The sequence below is a fragment of the Nomascus leucogenys genome, chromosome 2 (genome assembly GCF_006542625.1).
Source record: "Nomascus leucogenys isolate Asia chromosome 2, Asia_NLE_v1, whole genome shotgun sequence".
Taxonomy (NCBI): Eukaryota; Metazoa; Chordata; class Mammalia; order Primates; family Hylobatidae; genus Nomascus; species Nomascus leucogenys.
In genome coordinates, this window is record NC_044382.1 from 30,332,146 (window position 1) to 30,348,534 (window position 16,389).

General features: G+C 36.4%; 1 protein-coding gene and 1 long non-coding RNA gene across 2 annotated transcripts in view; one reads left to right on the plus strand and one right to left on the minus strand.

Annotated features, from left to right (window-relative positions):
• The first annotated feature begins 1,635 nt into the window (after positions 1 to 1,635).
• Positions 1,636 to 16,389, plus strand: part of LOC115837276 — a 101,349-nt gene continuing 86,595 nt past the window's right edge. Inside the window, exon 1 of the long non-coding RNA XR_004032330.1 lies at positions 1,636 to 1,750. This is a non-coding gene — a long non-coding RNA (uncharacterized LOC115837276). The remainder of the gene's footprint in view (positions 1,751 to 16,389) is intronic.
• On the minus strand, positions 12,049 to 16,313 carry SPINK9 (serine peptidase inhibitor, Kazal type 9). The gene is made up of 4 exons (XM_003266610.2): positions 16,211 to 16,313; positions 15,427 to 15,458; positions 13,282 to 13,409; positions 12,049 to 12,234 (listed from the first exon to the last, which is right to left on the minus strand). Exons 1-4 carry the CDS (start codon positions 16,263 to 16,265, stop codon positions 12,189 to 12,191), a joined length of 261 nt encoding a protein of 86 aa, XP_003266658.1. The 5' UTR covers positions 16,266 to 16,313; the 3' UTR covers positions 12,049 to 12,188.

Here is a 16,389-nt window from a genome sequence, read left to right on the forward strand (position 1 = left end):
TGGACTTTTCAGTTAAATCTGTCAGACTGTAAGTACAAAAAATCCTGTCTTATCTACCTCCTATGAGATAAATGAGAGAGGCAAATCTCTGAGAATTGCTAACCTTCTCAAAGCTCTTGTTCTTTATAAAATGTGGATCTAATCACATCTATCTCATGTATTTGTAGTGAGAAATAATAAAAGAAATCAAACATGTTTAGGATTGCTATAGTGTGTTACAAACAGTAAGGACTAAATTTTAGTTATTGTATTTAGTTTTGTCTTAAGTTATCCACGCAGATGATTACAAAATTTCCATCAGTATTTTTTACTATCCCAGAGTACATACTCTGAATTTCTAATCAATTGCCGAACATCTCTACTTGAGTATCTTGCAGTATCTGCAGACTTAAGGTATCCAAAATTTAACTCATCTTCCCCCTCTCAACCTGCTCCTACCGCTTACTTATTCTTCTACATGTTGTGACCCTATTGTTTTTAAGGCACTGGGAAGGGTTCTGAGATTATATAAGACACAATGCTGGCCAAATACCACCACAGACTCTAGTGGAGACAAGAATGACAAAATCTCTTGCAAAATGTAAGGCAGCATTGCACATTAAGTAGGAAGGGTTGGAACACATTAAGGACAACAAATTCTGCACCTAGTTGTATAGAAAACTGACTGAGAAGTAATAACATCACCGTGTAAGCAATGGTCCAAACGAAAAACATCAACACCATCTAAATATTTAAGTTCTCCTAATCATGCATATAAATAGTTTGCCAACTCTTTTTAAGTTCTGTTTCTGAAATTTATCTCCAATCTTCCATGCCCTGCTTTTTTCTCCTGTTGACTAATTTTATTTAGATCCACATTATAATTTCCAAATGTCTCCTAACTTTTCTCCTTTGCTCTCTCTCCTTATTCTACCCATCCTCCATCCTCCATAACTCAGCAGAGAGCTGCCTTCTCCTCTCCTTTCTTTTTTTATTTCTCATCATCTCTTCGCCTCACTACTATGCAGAGGCAGTATGGTGTAGTGTTTAAAAGTAGAGACTGTGCTGCTAAATTTTTGGTTTCAAATCTCACCTAAACTTGGGCAACTTGCTTAACCTTTATGTGACCTTTTCCACAGGTAAAATGGGGGAATAGTACCTACCTCATATAGTTGTTTTGAACATTAAATGCATTTATATGAATTAAGCACTTGGAATAGTAGTTGTCATGTAAAAAAGGACTATATGTATTTTCTATCATTATTTTTACTACTTCTGTCTGGAGAGAAATTTTTCTCAAGCACAGGCCTGCTAGAAACTCCCTATTAATACTATATAGGGTTCTGTGGCTGCAAGATGGAGGCTGACTTTCCCAACACTGTGGAGTGGTCTTCACTACCCCAAGCTACCTCAGGGCTCTTCATAGCCCTAGGAGAGCTCTTAAGTCCACTACCAAACCTGTACCCACAACCCTCAGACAAATACTTCATTTTAGTTCCAGTCAAATTCTCACTGCTCCCAAATCGAGGTAAAGTACTTTAATCCCTACGATTTGCAGCCTCTCATTGCTTGCTTAGAAAAAAACTCCTACTTATTGTTCAAAACCAACTTACTCATCATTTCACAAACACTCCTTTGCCACTTCTTTTACAGAACGCATGCGTCTTGGGAAAACAAAATGGCGATAGCTGACATCCAACACTGGCTGGCTACCAGGAGCCCTCTGAAAACCCTACATGTGGCTACTGCTTAACTCTTGCAATCCTTTGAGGTAAATGCTATAAATTTTCCTAAAGAAAAGGAGACCAAAACAGAAAAGTTAAGTAAAATTTTCAGGATCATATAGCTGTTAATTGATGAACCTATTACTTGAGACCAACCCTATGATTTTAAAGTCAATAATCTTGATTTGTATGCTTATTTTATACTGTTTTACTTACAAGTCTCAGTCTCAAAGACAACTAAGTGTGATGCTTAGATTGCTTGCCTGCTAAATGAAAGTTTTTATTGCCTTATATGAGAATTGTCTAAAATATATTAACAATTTTCACAATGAATCAAAATAGAAAGGCTAAATCATGTTCTTCATCCCTTGATGGGTAAGTAAAGACATATATGACCATTTTGTAATAATACGAGGTAGTTGCTATAATTTGGATATTTGTCCCCACCCAAATCTCCTGTTGAAATGTAATACCCAGTCTTGGAGGTGAAGCCTGCTGGGATGTGTTTGGATCATGGGGGCAGATCTCCCAAGAATGGTTTGGGCCATCTTAGTGATAAGTGAGCTCTTAGTGATAAGTGAGCTCTTGCTCTGAGTTGACACATGTTCTGGTCCTTTAAAAGTGTGTGGCACCGCCAGTCCTTTACTTCTACTTTCACCATGTGATGTTTCTGCTCCCGCTTTGCCTTCCACCATGACTGAAATCTCCCTGAGGCTTCACCAGAAGCCAGGCAGATGCCAGCACCATGCTTCCTATATAGGCTGTAGAATCATGAGCCAATTAAACTACTTTTGTTTATAAATTACCCAGTCTCAAGTATTTCTTTATAGCAATGCAAGAATGGCCTAACATGGGAGCCCTCCTAGAATTTTTACAATGTGCAAAGGGCTATGTTGAGCTCTTTATAAGACTTATGGCATTTAAGCTCCTAGCAATCCAATGAGGCAGGTATTATAATTATTTTCATTTTGTAAATGAGGAGACTGAGGTCCAGAAAAAGTCATTTATTCTAGCCACATAGTGACAAAACTGGGAATCAACAGAATTTTGCCTGACTCTAAAGCCAGTATATGTATGGCTACTATGTTCTATTAACTTCATTTAATAATGATTTGAATCTAAAATGCTTTCAGTGAAACCAGCTTTGATATTCAAATGGGTAAATATTAGCTACATAACAAAATTATATGGCATATCAAATATATTTCTGATAGGTGACTCTAAATCATGTATTTTGCATGTTGAAAAATATATGAAAGGGCTTTTGATTTTTGAGATGGAAAAATTTATCCCAACTTTTAGATTACATAAAAATAATAATTATATACTACATGTTGTGGAATGACCATTTTCTCTGGGACACATGTTTTCCATCTAGAATAAAATACAAACCATTTTTTGAAAAAAATATGGTTATTTGCTTCAGTTATTAGTCTGTGCCACTGAAATAGGGTTCTCTTCAAGGCTTTGAATTAAAATAATTATCAGGGTTGATTCACTCAGCAAGTGTGGGAATGCGATGGTTGCTCTTTTAGAGAGGTTGAGGGGAGAATAGAATACAGGAAAAAGGGCCTTGGCCTGGGAAAGTGACCATCATCATCATCAGAGATGAGTTTAGTAAATAATGCCAGACCATATTTAGTACTCAATAAATATGGAATGGATAAAAGCATGATATATTTTTAAACCTTTAAAATCTTGTGTCAGTCATAGATGATGAGTTGAATCAATGTTGATTTCTACTCAATGAAGTAAGAATATTCTATAAACAAACGGGTCAATAATGGGCTGGGTTTTTTTTTTTTTTTTTTTTTTTTTTTTTTTGACAAGAGAGTTGTTGCATCAAAGCAGAGATTGGATTGTGATCACCTTCAGGGATCCCACAGGAAACTTTATTATGCAGGAAGAAGTTGGGTTAGATGAGCTTTTTTTTTTTTTTTTTTTTTTTGAGACGGAGTCTCGCTTTTTCACCCAGGCTGGAGTGCAGATGAGCTTTATGCTCCGCTCCACTCCTGAGACAATGTGATTCAGTGATTTCTTGATGGAGAGAGAAAAATGCATAACAAAAACAAAATAGACTTGCTCATTTTTGAGATGAAAGAACCTTAGAATTTCTTGGACTCAGATTCTCAGTTCAGAAGATAAATCAAAGTGGTAGGATCAAGAGGGATTATTGTTTCCATGACGCTGAAAGTGGCTAAAGGTGGAGGCAAAAGAAGTAACCTGCTGTTATTAACCTAGCCCATTAAAGGCTTGAATTATGTCCTAGTTAGATGTGTCATCTTGATTAAGAAATGACTGTTTCCCAGATCATGGCACTAGAACAGGTTTAAAATAATGAATCATTGGAAATAATTCCTGTGGAATATTATTACATAATATGACCCAAATTAATGCTATGTTACATTTGAATGGTACATGAATAATTCTTACTGTGTTCACATATATTTTGTTATCTTATTAGACTCACATATAAGTCTGGGGTGGATATTACCATCATCTCCGTTTTCTAGAGGAGGAAACTGGCCCTTAGAGAAGCTAAATAACTTGCTCAAAATCTCGTAACTAGTGAATTTCTAAAATAAGTCTTAAAAATAGATTCTTGGGTTCAGAACTCATTTTCTACAATGGCACCATTTTCATGTGAGTCTGCTGCAATGATCAGTAAGGCTCTCATCACCAGCTGTCTTGGTTCTCTACCCAGATCCCTCTTCTGGAACCCTGTCAGGTCAAGTTCTACACTGGTCATAAAGCAGAGGAATCCATTCACTGATCTTGGTTGACAAGGATCAACTAGTAACCCATGTTCTTTAACAGAGAATGACTTTGTTAAGAGTGTAGAATTTGGTGGTGCAATGAATGGAGATAGGGAGAGAGCTAACTGAACACCTGCTGTGAATCTACCTGTTCTCTGTTGGAAGTTGCTTATATAAGTTTCCTTAGAGGGAAGATCAGTAGCATTCTCAGGCACTAGAATAAGGATCCATGTGTATATCTTAAGAATCAGATGGTACAGAAGCTGGACTGTCCCTGATGCTTTGACCATGATTGCCATATCTCCAAACATGGCTAACTCTAAGAGGCCACGTATATTTTGATGCATCAAGAACCAGAGACCTCCATTGTGTTCAGTCTCAAGGGGCATACTTAGCTAGTGATCATCAACTGCCATTTCTAAAGGAAGGGCAACATTTGCCCTTCTCACTATGCCAAACATTCGGGAATAACTTAGTTACCAGGAATGAAGATTTTAAGAAAATATTCTTTATTTATGCCCTTTGGCTTTGACTGTGCAAAATGGCATTTTCAAAGAGCCATTCTTTGGCTTTACAATAAGACCACTGGCAGTTCCTCTGGCTTTTTGCGTTCGTGGGCTGGAAGGCACTCTGTGACACTAATGAACATAGCACCTACAGCCTGAAAAGGTTGGATTACAGAGAGCTTACTTAACATTTATTTCCCTGTAAATCAATAAAACAGCCAGAATCTGTTCAGATGAGCTGCTGTGGGGATAGGAATTATGATGTTGCCTAGGGAACACTGTACAGCAGTGTTTAAAAGCTTGGGTTCTGGACCCAGTAAATGCGCTTGCCAATCACAATTCCATCATTTCCTATTTGTTTTGAACAGCATAGTCTGTCTTCACTGAACCTCATTTTTCACAACTGAGAAAAAAGAGGACTCATTCATTAACTTATTACTTTTGTTTTTTGGTTTTTTGAACTCCTACTGTGTTCATTACTATATTAGGTGTTAGGTATACCCTAGTAAACGTTATAAACACTGTCTTCAAGGAAGTTTCCAAGCTGGTGACATTAAAAGGTCTGTATTCATAAGGTTATTTTGGGATTTAAATAAGATTATGATGTAAAGCATTTAGTAAGAACCTGGTATCAGATACTCTTCAATGAATGTTAGTAAACTCAGGAGGCATGCGAGAACTATCTTAAAAATACCGAAAGTGTTCTCAACTAGACTTTTTCTCTGTGGCCCCAAGAGCTACATTTAGGACACATGAGGGGGTAAATAATACATGGTCAATTTAACTTGATGACCTTTTGGTAGTAAAATTCCTCATTAATTACTGCCTCCAGAAATGATGAGCTCCTGCTCACTCCAGGGATCCATGAAGTTACATGAATATCTGTTAGGAATCCCATGGAGACAATTCCTGCATTGAGTGTGAGGATTGTAGCCATCAGTATTTTGTACTTTTTAACAGTCATACTAATACTTGTTGAATGCTAATTATGTACCATAAATATTCTAAGCACTCTCATTCATGAAGTTGTTTAATGCTTACACAAATTCTATGAAGTGGGCACAAACAGGATCCCTATGTAACTGAAGAGGAAACTGAATCCCGGAAATTAAACACTTGCCCAAGTTCATACAGCTAGCCAGTAGTGAAGCTGGGAATCTAACCATAACCTAGTATAAAAAATATATAAAAGAGATGCATCGCTGAATTGAAGTTGGAGTAGAGAAGTCTAGTTTGTTGGTCCTGCTTTTTCTTTACTGAGCTGCTGCAGCATACTTGGGAATTCCTAAATTTCCTTAGAATGCCATTTAATGACCACTGGTCTTCCTCAGTGGTTGTTAAATACCACTATTACTCTTCCAGTAGTTACTTTATATAAATATTATGTTTACTGCTTGTTTCAGTTATTTTAGGAGGTTATTGTTTGGGAGGAAGGAAAAACAGACCCAAAATGCAAGTATTCTTGCATTTTAACATTAAGCCAAAGGGAATACAACATTTTATTTATTATATTATTGCCAATATGTGAATTTTGTGCCTTTATATAGATAAGGGCTAAAATGATGACATAGTTTCCTAAAAATTGTGGGTGATTTTTGTCTTGCAACCAATAGAATTTCTATTTTGGTTTTTGCTTTATTTTACAATAAATAATTATAAAAAATGTAATTGGTCTGTGATATCCAGAAATCTTTAGATTTCTGAATCACTGGTTCAGTATTTAAGGTGTCTTCTTTGACCAAAAGTTTCTGTCAGAAAATGCTCTTGATGCTTTGCTTTGCTCTTCATGGAAGCTGTCACAGAGAAAGTGGAAATATTCACCACAGTTAGGCAACGTAATGCCCTACTCCAGTCTGCATTACATTCTCTGTAAAGTGGGCCCCTATGTAGACAGATTTCCTGGTCAACTTAATACTATTTTAGTAGAAAAGTAATTCCCTTAAGGGAAAAAAGTCCTTGTGATCAAAGAGGCTTGAAGATGTTAGAGAAGGTGTCTTTAAGAAAATACCTTAAATGCAAATATATTGATGCTTTTCACAAAGCAAATGTTTTCAAATTCATGGCCAATTTATTCCTGAGAACACCTACTTATTTTCTCCTTGTCCTTCTAATCTTTTCTCTATTTTGTCGTATATTGTATATAGACAATGTATATAATAAACATACAGTTTAAATAATAATGATAATGACAATACACATGCTCATACGTCTTATCACTCAGTTTACAAAATAGCACGTGCGCTCGCTCTATCTTTTAAACTGTATGCCTCCCCTCCAGCTGCCATTCTTTACTGCTGCTCAGGCTACCAGCTCTCCTCTAATTCTATTTCCATCTTCCTCTCTTTTAGGAAGGACACTCATGCAACCACAGATTCTAGAAATATTTCTTCATCTGTGGAGGTATTCAGTTGGTTTTGTTCTCTGGCCTTGGCTAAATAATACTGGTCTCTTTTGTAATTTTCAGGCAATGTAGAATTCACTATGGGGCTCTTTGTGCCCTTAGGATATTACATATGTGTTTTTAAATATATTTATCCTAGAGTTGGTTTTGATGTTGTTTTCCCTCACAGTAGAGTTTGTTTTGATGTCATTTACCCTAACAGTTTAAAAATTACATATGTATGTCAGGCGTTGCCTACTATGCGTCAGGCAGAAGAGATGAATATTTATTTGAGACACAAGGATGAACAAGACCCAATTCCCTGCTCTTAAGGGGCTTGAAACCAGAAGATATCTATATATACTTTTATTTTATTTCTAAAAAACACTGAGGATAATTTTTTAAATGTCCTTCTAGAAGCCCTAATGGAGGTTTGTGCCTTCATTTCATTGCAGTCAAGCCGCTCTGCTGACCTCTGTGGCTGTCCCTGTGATTATCTACTCTAACAGGAGGCTCTCAGTGCTGTATCTCAGGATAGGGTCAAGTGTGAGTGGTGGTTGTGATAGGGTGGGGTTGCAGAAAATACTAGGAAGTGCCAGAACCTAAATTAGAAGCACCCATAGGCTTACGGGGCAAACTTATTACAAGTACAGATTTTTGTTATTATATTTTAAATCTACCATTTCTTGTTAGCTAATTACATGCCAGGCACAATATTATGTGCTGTATACATATTACTTCATGCTAATCTGGAAGGAACTGTTATTGTCTCCATTCGAAATGCAGGAACCCAAACTCAGAAATTAAGCCACTAACTCAAGGCTACTTAGAAGTGGCAAACCTAAATTTGACCCCAGGGCTTTCTCTGCCCAAAGCCCCTTAGTTCTTAACCATTATATTCTACAGGCTTCACAAATAATTTTAGTTTGACAGGGAGAACAAGTTAATATCTAAAGGGTGTGGCAGCAAACAGATGGTAGTTCAAGCAATTAGTGGGCCTCAGAGATGTATAAGAAACAATTGGAGCCCAGACAGGCAGCCAAAACAGAAGTAGGGGGGCCAGTGTTTTAAGGGTGTTTGCCAGTGGGCTGCCATTCTAGAAGTAGTAAAGTGGAGAAGAGAGAAGCAAGGAGCACAACCTAGAGGTGGAAAGTACCAGAGGACTAGGCTCCTGGGCACATTACAGAGTCAGGGGCTCAGGCTGGGTATGCAGCAGTCACCAGGAGTTTCACGGGCAGGCAGAATAAGATTCAGAAACTGGGCACAAGGATAGAAAGAAACCCAAAGCCAGGCTTACTCTTTGATTAGTCATGCAGGGCTTGGCTGGGTGGGGCTTCAGTTGTTTTAACCTCCACACCTGTTTGTGAGCATGAAATGCCTCATGTCCTAGAAAGGATCACTTCGAGTCTGGCAAGTGGGAGTGATGCACCAGTTTCCTGAACTCTCCAGAAGCATCTCGCAGAACTCCAGTAGCCTTTTTCCTATTTTTAAGCAGGTGCTCTTAAAAAGCTTAATTTTATATTGACTGCTGTGTTTGGATTTAGAGTTCTTTTTAAAAGAAATTCTGAAATATTTTCAGAATGTGTCTATGTGGATGTGTTTTGTTAAGGAACGTATTTATAACTCTGGATTCCATTTCCTTGATCTACACCCTTATTGTTAATCAACATTCCAAAGTCAATACTTCAGCTTAAAATTGTTCTCTGACAGACGTGAGTTACCTGTTTTACAAGGACTGGTTAATTGGATATAGTAATGCGTGCTTTGCTTAAATGTGAGGAAGAGCTAATTAAAAATGAAATAAAGTGAGATTTCTTAGAATTTGTGTAGGCTTCAGTTCTAGCAACAGGTTTTGGTAATTATTTAATTGTTTTCATCTTATTTTATTTGTATATCTTTAAAATTTTATGGTAATTTTTTTCATGTTACAAATGACAAGGATTTTACAAGGTGGTTTTGCAAGAGATGAAAGGAATGTAATAAGGAATCTTGGGCTGTGGGCTGTGCAAAGTAATGGCCATTTTGATGACTCCTCCACAATCTCTAGAAAAGCATTTATTGCTCTCTATTGTTTGTATGTTTGTGGATTCTTCATAGGGAACTTGAAGAAGCAGAGTTTGGGTTGATGCAGAATGCAAATAGATATATATTCTCATGTTGGAGCTGGATCGGGAGTGAAGACACCTGACTTCAGAGTTATCTGGGAAAAGACATCATGGTTTCCTTGCTTACTTGTTGACAGAAGCCAAATTCAATTCATCTTAATTTAACTTAGTTAATTTATAAGGTATTAATTGAACACCTATGGCATGCCAACTGCAAGCCTGCAATATGCCAGTGGAAATAGATGGTTACAGAGCTAAAGTGAAAATAATATAAAGTATGCTAATTTAGGAGGACCAAATACATAGGAGATGCTTTTTAAAGATAATGACATTAAGGCTGAAAGATGATGTGGAAATTGGTAAGATGGAAAAGTGGGAAAGAGAATTGTAGAAAGAGGGATGAGCATGTGCAAAATTTCAGAGTGCATGGGAGGTTCTGAGAGTGGTGACCAGTCTGGGGCAAACTGTGGAATGGAGAGAGATGAGTTTGGAGAGTGAGGTGGCCGATATTGGTGGGGCTGTAAGCAGTGAGACTTACTGAAGCAACCTTACCAGGGGAATGGATGATGAGGTCTGTGTTTAGAAATATCACTCTGAAGGCTGTTAGAAAATGGATTGTGGGAAGTGGGTGGTAGAGAGGATAACAAGGAAGAGTGGTTGGAAAACATGAATTGGCCAACAACTCTTTATACTGGCTTTCTACATTGCAGTCTCATGTATTCACAATGCTTGGAATGATGCTTCTCTCTTTCTTTTCTTTTCTTTTTCCTTTTATTATTATTATTATTATTGAGACAGAGTCTCACTTCATCACCCAGACCAGAGTGCAGGGGTGCAATCTCAGCTCATTGCAGCCTTGACATCCAGCCTCAACCTCCCGGGCTCAAGTGGGCTTCCCAGGCTCAATTGATTCTTCTGCCTCGGCCACCCGAGTAGCTGAAACTACAGACATATACTACCACACCAGCTAATTTTCTCTGTTTTTTGTAAAGATGGCATTTCATCATGTTGCCCAGGCTGGTCTTTATCTTCTAGGCTCCAGCAATCCTCCTGCCTTGGCCTCCCAAAGTGCTGGAATTACAGGCATGAGCCACTGTGCCTGGCTGCTTCTCATTTCTCAACCCCATGGCCAACCTCTCCCAACTCCAACTCACTGCTCTTGCCCACCATTTTCTTTTACTGACTTCTATCCATCCTTCAGGTTTCTGCTTATAAGTTACCTTCTCAGGGAAGTCTTTCCTCATTACCCAGTCTAAGTCTAGCTTTTTCAAATATGTATATTAAAGATTGATATATTGTTAACATAATTCTTTCTCTCTAGACTTAAAACTCCATGAAAAACAGACTAATGTTTATATTTATTTGCTCTCTGATTCATTTCTAGCAGCATCTGGCAGAGTGAATATTTAATAAATATTTGGTGAAAAGATGGATGAATAAATTCTAGGTTAATATTTTTAATTCCTTTAAAGAGTTTCTTTGAAGAGCACTTTTTTTCCCTCTCTAAATTCCAATCAACAAATTTAAAGAGAGTGTTTTTAAGTAATGTTAGTGATGGTCTTGCATCATTCTGAAAGTTAAAAAAAAATGTAAAATAGAAAAGAAAAGAAAAGAAACACCAAACACCATTGTACCTGAATTCTGTGGAGGTTAACATGGGTCATTCTGATAGACAGTCTTGTTCCCTGAATCTGTGATGAAGTTGCAAGACCAGATCATAGCTCAAAAAGGGCTTGACTACATTTTCTCTTTCTCCCTCTTTATAGATAGTATATAGGTAGGTTTTCATATGTTAAATTCATGGGTGACTCTGTTATAATCTAATGAAAATGTTGCTTAATTTCAATTCAATTTATTGAGCATGTTTCTATATCAGTTTTATGCAAGGTGCTGTACCAAGCATAAGAAATTCCTTCACAGAATATAAACTCCAAGGTGGCAAGACCATATCTACTCTACTCAACATTGTATTCTCCAAGGCAGAACACTGACACTGACAAAGTAGGCCTTAATAGATATTTGTGATTGAATATATACACAAATGGATTACCAAGATTTACAAGGCATATTCTCTGGTCTTTAAGAAACTTGTGATATAATAGTAGGATAAGCTAAATTTCAGGTCTCAGACCTGAGATCAAGCATTCAAGAAAGAAAAATATCAGAGACGTCAACTAATATGTGAGAAGTTGCACAACTTTACCAACCATTTTTTTTACCAGCCACATTTTACAAACATATTCTCTGGTAGGAAACAGTTGGAGAGCAGTCCCAATCCAGAGCAATTCTCAGTGTCTTAAACCCAAGAGACATCTAGCAAAGCAGTGTTTTCTGATTCTAGTGCCTGAAGGGTCTCTCTTTATCTGTTCACATTTCAGGGATGTTCAATAACTGAGTAATGTACATGGAGTGTTTTCCTAGCCTGGGTAAGAACAATGCATCAGCTTCAGGGCCTTTAATTTTCTAATTCCTATTGCTAGTCTTGATTGGCCCTTTTTTTCTCCCTAAAATTATCTATTAGACAGCACCCAAAAGTAAAAAACAAGTCTAGAAAATTCAACTCAGTTCCCCCCCAAAAAGGAGTCAGGTGCACATTTATTTCCCTTATATCTGCTTTATTATACAAAGAAATCTACATATGGTGATGAGTAGGCAATGTGGCATAGATAATATGGGAACAGAAGTGTGTCTCTTGTGAATAGATGCATTAAAAGATATTTTGGACTCACAAGATAGATTTAACATTTTCCAAAATGTACAAATTTAAGTTTGCCGTCAGTTTTCCTGTGGAGAGAATATAGCAACAAATGAGAAATGCTGAGCCCATAGGCATTTCATTAGCATCCAAACTTCACTAATGAATCCTAAAAATGTATTCAAGTTTCCCCGCTTATTGATGTTTTAAAAGGAGTGACTGCAATTTAGAAATATTTTTGAAACTGGTGCTGATTACATAAGGATGATGCTCAAATACATCACAATTTATATCCCTGAAAACGTTTTAATTTTTTTTTTAATTTAAGGGAAACACACACTTAGGAGTCTCTTTTCACAAAAATTGTTGTTTTTCTTTTATTAAAAAAAGAACCAGAACAATATGCCGCATATGTTAGATGCTCATTTGTATTTCATCTATATTTTTGAAAATATTTAAAATGACCCATATGTTTTTATACATTCCAGTATGTCATTCATTATTTTATAATTTTTGAACTAATGTTAATATATCTTGGAGATGATTAGTTTATAATCTTTAAACTACTTTTGGCTACTTGATTTTTTAAGTGTAATTTTTACTATAACACCAACATATATTCTGTTGAGATATAATACTCTGAAACAGAAGAAGTTCTTCAGATTTTGCAGATATTATCCCCTGTTGTACCAGGCATTAGGGGGCTCTAACATATCCAAGCCTAGTTGCTAAAGCTGAACAAAAACATGGCTCATTCTACCAGATGTGGATGGGATGCTTAGGAGGGAGGATATTCCTTATCCCTGGAAATAATCCAGATGGACTGTGAGACTACTTGGTAACTTTTCTGTAGAGGAAGTTTAAGCAATAGATTATCAAGTGGAAGTTGAACTAGATGACCATATATTTCCTTTCAACTTGGAGATTTTAGAATTCTCTGATTCACTCTTACTTCTAGAATATGTGGAGATATTGTGATATCAGGGACTCCCAAATTCTACCAACTGGAAGGTTCTGTTTGTTAGAGACAATATGATATGATTCACATATTCCTTAGGCCCTACATCACACCTTCTAATTTGTCTTAATATATACTTTTACCTTAAATATGAAAAAGAAAACATTTTGATACTTACTTAACTTGAGAACAGAAGAAACAATCATTTTTATAAGTTTTGCCATCAGATCCACAAATTGGATCATACATGTGATGACAAAATCTCTGTTGTCCTGGTGGTAGCTTTTTATAATGACTGCAGTCAACCTGAAAAAACATATTAAAAACCTTCAACTCTTTCAACCAAATCTTTATTATCAGGATTTAGGATTTTCCAAGCAAGCTCAGAGGGCTCTCAATGCATGTTTCTTATTACAATTGTTGGTTCTCATTTACCCCCTTCAAGACATTTCAAATGTAAAGATGTTTTATGTCAGATATAAAATCATGACTGATAAACATCTTTACCATAGTTGGTTCCCAAATCATAGCTTAATGTAAAAATAGATTTTTTTTCTCACTATACTGGTTGATGTGTCAGTTCTTAAAATACATGGCATATTCTCAAATGCAACCATTCTCATGGGAATACTCAGAAGTGTCATATATTTTCTGTAGGAATTATCCTACTATTTCTGTCTTTCACTGAAAAAGCTCAATATGAATGCAAGTGTGAAATATAGGGATAACTACTATCATTTTAATGACCAGTACATTATTGACAGATTTTTACTACTAATTATTGGTAACAATTTACTTGTTATATACTTCACTGGCACACAGATGAATGTATCTTAATATTGTAGTTGGGAACCAGTGTTCTAAATTCCTAGAGCAAAGCCTGTGGAAGTAGGTAGGCAATTCCCAAGAAAAGTTTTTCATATTTTTAAAAAAATCTATGAGCATATAGAAGAGCATATAGAGTAAAGTCAAACACATCTGAATGCAAATCTTATGTGACCCTGTAAAAATTATTTTACCTCTTTAAACTTTAGTTTCTTTACCTGTAAAATAAAGATAATAACTACATTGTAGGGTGGAAGTAAAAAGTATGTAAATGAAAGGATATGTGTACAATGCTTAGCACTACATTGCATGGAAAATATTGAATGAATAATAGGCACAATTTTTTATCTTTTGATTTCTCTTTCGGGTCTACACAAACTCCAGCTGTATACAAAAGACTGCATCTCCAGCTTGTTTTGTCTGAGAGGTCTAGGCATGATATTTTATTAATTGTTAAGTATCTCTACTTGAATAGCTTGGAATATACTCAAAGTTGAATTCTTCTTTCCCTCCAGATATGCTTCATTAATTAATTAATTCATTCATTCATTAGCTTCCGTACACCTCCTGTTTTCGGGCTAAGGTTAGTGGAGCTGATGCAAAGATAGGTATGCATGGCATAATGGCAGGAGGACCTTAGAGGCTAGTGCAGCAAAATAGAAACAGCAGTGCCTGATGGTAAGTATATGCCAGCATGATTTCACTTCCTCTTCTTGCCTGCTCAAATCCCAGGGAGAGAGTTTATGTGATACTCAAAAATGTGATGGGAAACTACCAAGCTCGTAACTTTCAGTAATCCTTTACATCCTCTCACAGCTACTAAATCATGAAGGATGGCTTGAACTCAGGCCCATCTGACTCCAAAATTTGTATCCTTAACCCTATTATTGTCTTTAATAGGTAAAACAAAAGTCTCAAAAGACATAAAATAAATTTCCCAGGCCCCAGTGTCACACAGTTAATAAGCAACAGAGTTTAGAGTGGAACTCAAATTAAGTACCAAATAAGATTTTTACTACCACACCTAGATTTTTTCAACAATACTCATTACTCTAACCTGAGTCATGAATGGAAGGCTAAATTAAATCCTTATTTTCTAAGACAGAGAACAAAGATATTTGTGACCCATTTAAACATCATAAGAATCATGACTTGCCCTTATTGAGTTTCACTTTGTGCCAGGCACTGTGCTAAGCTCTTTTCAAATACTATGGCTTCAAGTCTTGGAATAATGTTATAAGTATGTTGCCCATGGCCACGTGATCAAAAAGGTGGAATTAAAGACCAGGCCTTTCTAACTTTGTTGCTAGTGTCTCACCACCTTGTTCTACTTTCTCCATTTTAGAAAGATCTGCCGACAATTTTTGAAATAAAACCAGTTTTGATACACATAAAGTAAATATTCAAACATATAGAAATTTAATTACTATGTAGTATCAAATATTTCCTTACTGATACTGACTTTAAAATTACGTAAAAGTAGGATGGGTGTACTGACCATCTGTTTCGTCTGCTTGGCACATTCTATACCTGGAAGAAAAACAAAGACAAGACAATATTAAACTCTGGAAGAACCTAATCTTACTAGAAAAATAATCTTTGATTTATGCTTTAGCTTTCAGCCTGTCATAAAAATGTAAGTCTCTCTTCACAACTGTGTATCAGCATTGTATCAAAGGTTGAAGCTCATCACACGTATCTTTAAATTTTTTTCTTTTTTGGAGTGGAAGTGGAATCTAGTCAAAGAAATGGAAAAGATGCCACGATGAATGAGAAGTTTGTCTTAATATTTTCTGCCTCATAACCAGAGCTCAGTAGAGACAGAAGAAGTAAGTGAGTCATATTTAGGGAGATCTGCTATTGTGGACAGGGGTAGATGATAGATGTTGGAACAGTGGTTGAAAATTCTAGGGAGGCCAATTTTAACTCAATAATAGAAGAATAGCCCATGGTGCCAAACAATTGATTGTAATGTTTTATGAATAAATGAGTTCCCTGTAAATGGTGACATCAAGTCAAAGCAGAGTCTGGATGATCATCTCCCTAAAAAATTACACAAAGTATTCTCATGAATAAGCATTTGACTTTAGCTGACTGTTAACATCCACTCTACCCCTGAGGTGATGTGATTTAGTGATTTGTTGGTTGAGGCAAAAGATGCATTTTAAAAAGTTTCCCTTATTATTTATGTGATGAATTACATATATCCCAGAATTACATAGGCAGAAGACTGCATGAGCTATTAGTACAAGGGCAGGGGCAGTATTATTAGAGATACTCACTGAACATGGTTGCAAGTGTCAGAGCCAAGAGTAGGACAATGGCTGTTGCTCTCATAGTACTGAAGTGGCCAAGGCAGTCAGATGTGGGGAAAAGAAGTGACCTGGTGTCTGTCCAGCTCACTTGGATCCTGCCTTATATATTTTCAAGAATTCCTGCCTTAATTGTGAAATAGCAATTT

Bases quoted from the DNA above. Each gene is read 5' to 3' on its own strand.
- SPINK9 (XM_003266610.2), bottom strand. From the start codon at position 16,265: ATGAGAGCAACAGCCATTGTCCTACTCTTGGCTCTGACACTTGCAACC. The intron at 15,459-16,210 runs GTGAGTATCTCT...TTTTTCTTCCAG, and splicing joins GACACTTGCAACCATGTTCA to GTATAGAATGTGCCAAGCAG. The intron at 13,410-15,426 runs GTCAGTACACCC...ATGTTTTTTCAG, and splicing joins CCAAGCAGACGAAACAGATG to GTTGACTGCAGTCATTATAA.